The sequence below is a fragment of the Chaetura pelagica genome, unplaced genomic scaffold (genome assembly GCF_000747805.2).
Source record: "Chaetura pelagica isolate M959 unplaced genomic scaffold, ChaPel_1.0 scaffold962, whole genome shotgun sequence".
NCBI classification, from domain to species: domain Eukaryota; kingdom Metazoa; phylum Chordata; class Aves; order Apodiformes; family Apodidae; genus Chaetura; species Chaetura pelagica.
In genome coordinates, this window is record NW_009952479.1 from 334,510 (window position 1) to 336,193 (window position 1,684).

Here is a 1,684-nt window from a genome sequence, read left to right on the forward strand (position 1 = left end):
CCCCCCCCCCCCGCGGCAGCAGACGACGGCGGCTTCGAGAGCGGCGCCTACAACAACTCGGCCATCCGGACGCCCAACCTGGACGCGCTGGCCCGGCGCAGCCTGCTCTTCCAGAACGCCTTCACCTCCGTCAGCAGCTGCTCCCCGAGCCGGGCCAGCATCCTCACCGGCTTACCCCAGGTGGGGGCACGGACCCGCACGGGGTGGGGGTTGCCAGCCTTCGGGGGCACTTGGGGTGACCACAGCCAGTGTGTTTGCAGCATCGTGATCGGACCTGGCAACCCCCCCATACCGCTCACCCCCTTTCTCCCTGCCCCTGGACCTGCTGCCCAGCGCTGCAGCTGCAGCTCCCCTCTTTTTGTGGGGCCCGGGGGCAGACACGGGCCAACCGTGTTGTCTCTCCCCGCCCCCTGCAGCACCAAAATGGGATGTACGGGCTGCACCAGGACGTGCATCACTTCAACTCCTTCGACAGCGTGCGGAGCCTGCCCTGGCTGCTCCGCCAGGCACACATCCGGACAGGTAGGGAGCTGGGGGAAGTGACACGGCTGGAAACCCCCCCTCCCTGCACAGAACCCCATCGGTTAAGAGAGCTTCATGGCTGAACTATCCCTGCTCAGCGGTCATACAGGGGCTTTGCTTTGCTTCCCCCCACTGCTGCTCCTCTGCCATCCTCATTACACCTCACTTTCATTTTTGCTCTCCATCCTGCTCCTTCCTGGTTCCCAGGTTCACACAAGGTTTGAGCTTGACCCAAACTTCCACCTGGACCATTCAGCTGCTCTGGCTCTTAGCCTTGCCTGTGACCAGGGGCAGTGTGGTTGCCAGGGGGTCCCTTTTTCTGAGATGTGGAAGTGCCTCTGCAATGGCTGGAGAAGCCAGCAGCATCTCCCACTCTGAGCAGCGTTTGCTGAGCACAGCCATGCTGGAGCAAATGAGCCCCACCAGCCCCAGGAGGGAGGCAGCAGCCCATGTCCTGCCCCCCAAGCCCCTGCTCCCACACAGCACCTGTCTGCCTTCTCCCAGGGATAATTGGGAAGAAGCACGTTGGGCCTGAGACTGTCTACCCGTTTGACTTCGCCTACACCGAGGAGAACAGTTCAGTTTTGCAGGTTGGGAGAAACATCACTCGAATCAAAGCGCTCGTGCGGCAGTTCCTGCAGAGCCAGGACCAGAGGTGAGATGGACCCTGTGGCCCTGGGGTGGGCTGCCAGGGGGCAGGGAGAGGAGAACTAGCCACCCTGAAGACATGTCTCCATGTCCCAGTTGGTCACAAAGAGGGACACCTTGTCTCTGCTGCATCCAAAGCCCAGATTAGGCGGGAGTCCCCCCGCAGACCCCAGCCCAGCCCTGCACAGCCCAAGGAAGGTCTCAGGGAACAGGGGCAGCCTTTTGTGACACCACCTCCATCCTTCCCATCACCAGGCCTTTCTTCCTCTATGTTGCCTTCCATGACCCGCACCGCTGCGGGCACTCCCAGCCCCAGTACGGGGCCTTTTGTGAGAAATTTGGCAACGGAGAGAGCGGCATGGGCTGGATCCCTGACTGGAAACCACAGCTCTACCGCCCGGAGGAAGTGCAGGTGGGAGCCTGTGGGGCTGCTTGGGGCTGGGGAGGGCTGTGCAGGGCCCCATGGGTGCTGCCTGTGACAGCAGCCACCACAGGAGCCTGGGTGGCTGCAGGC

The 1,684-nt window shown here is 62.7% G+C and overlaps 1 protein-coding gene across 1 annotated transcript in view; it reads left to right on the forward strand.

Annotated features, from left to right (window-relative positions):
• The window catches only part of SGSH (N-sulfoglucosamine sulfohydrolase), a 5,163-nt gene that overhangs the window by 1,612 nt on the left and 1,867 nt on the right, over nt 1–1,684 (forward strand). Inside the window, exons 2-5 of the mRNA XM_010008663.1 lie at nt 20–180; nt 417–522; nt 1,027–1,177; nt 1,426–1,582. Coding sequence (XP_010006965.1) covers nt 20–180; nt 417–522; nt 1,027–1,177; nt 1,426–1,582 — 575 coding nt within the window. The remainder of the gene's footprint in view (nt 1–19; nt 181–416; nt 523–1,026; nt 1,178–1,425; nt 1,583–1,684) is intronic.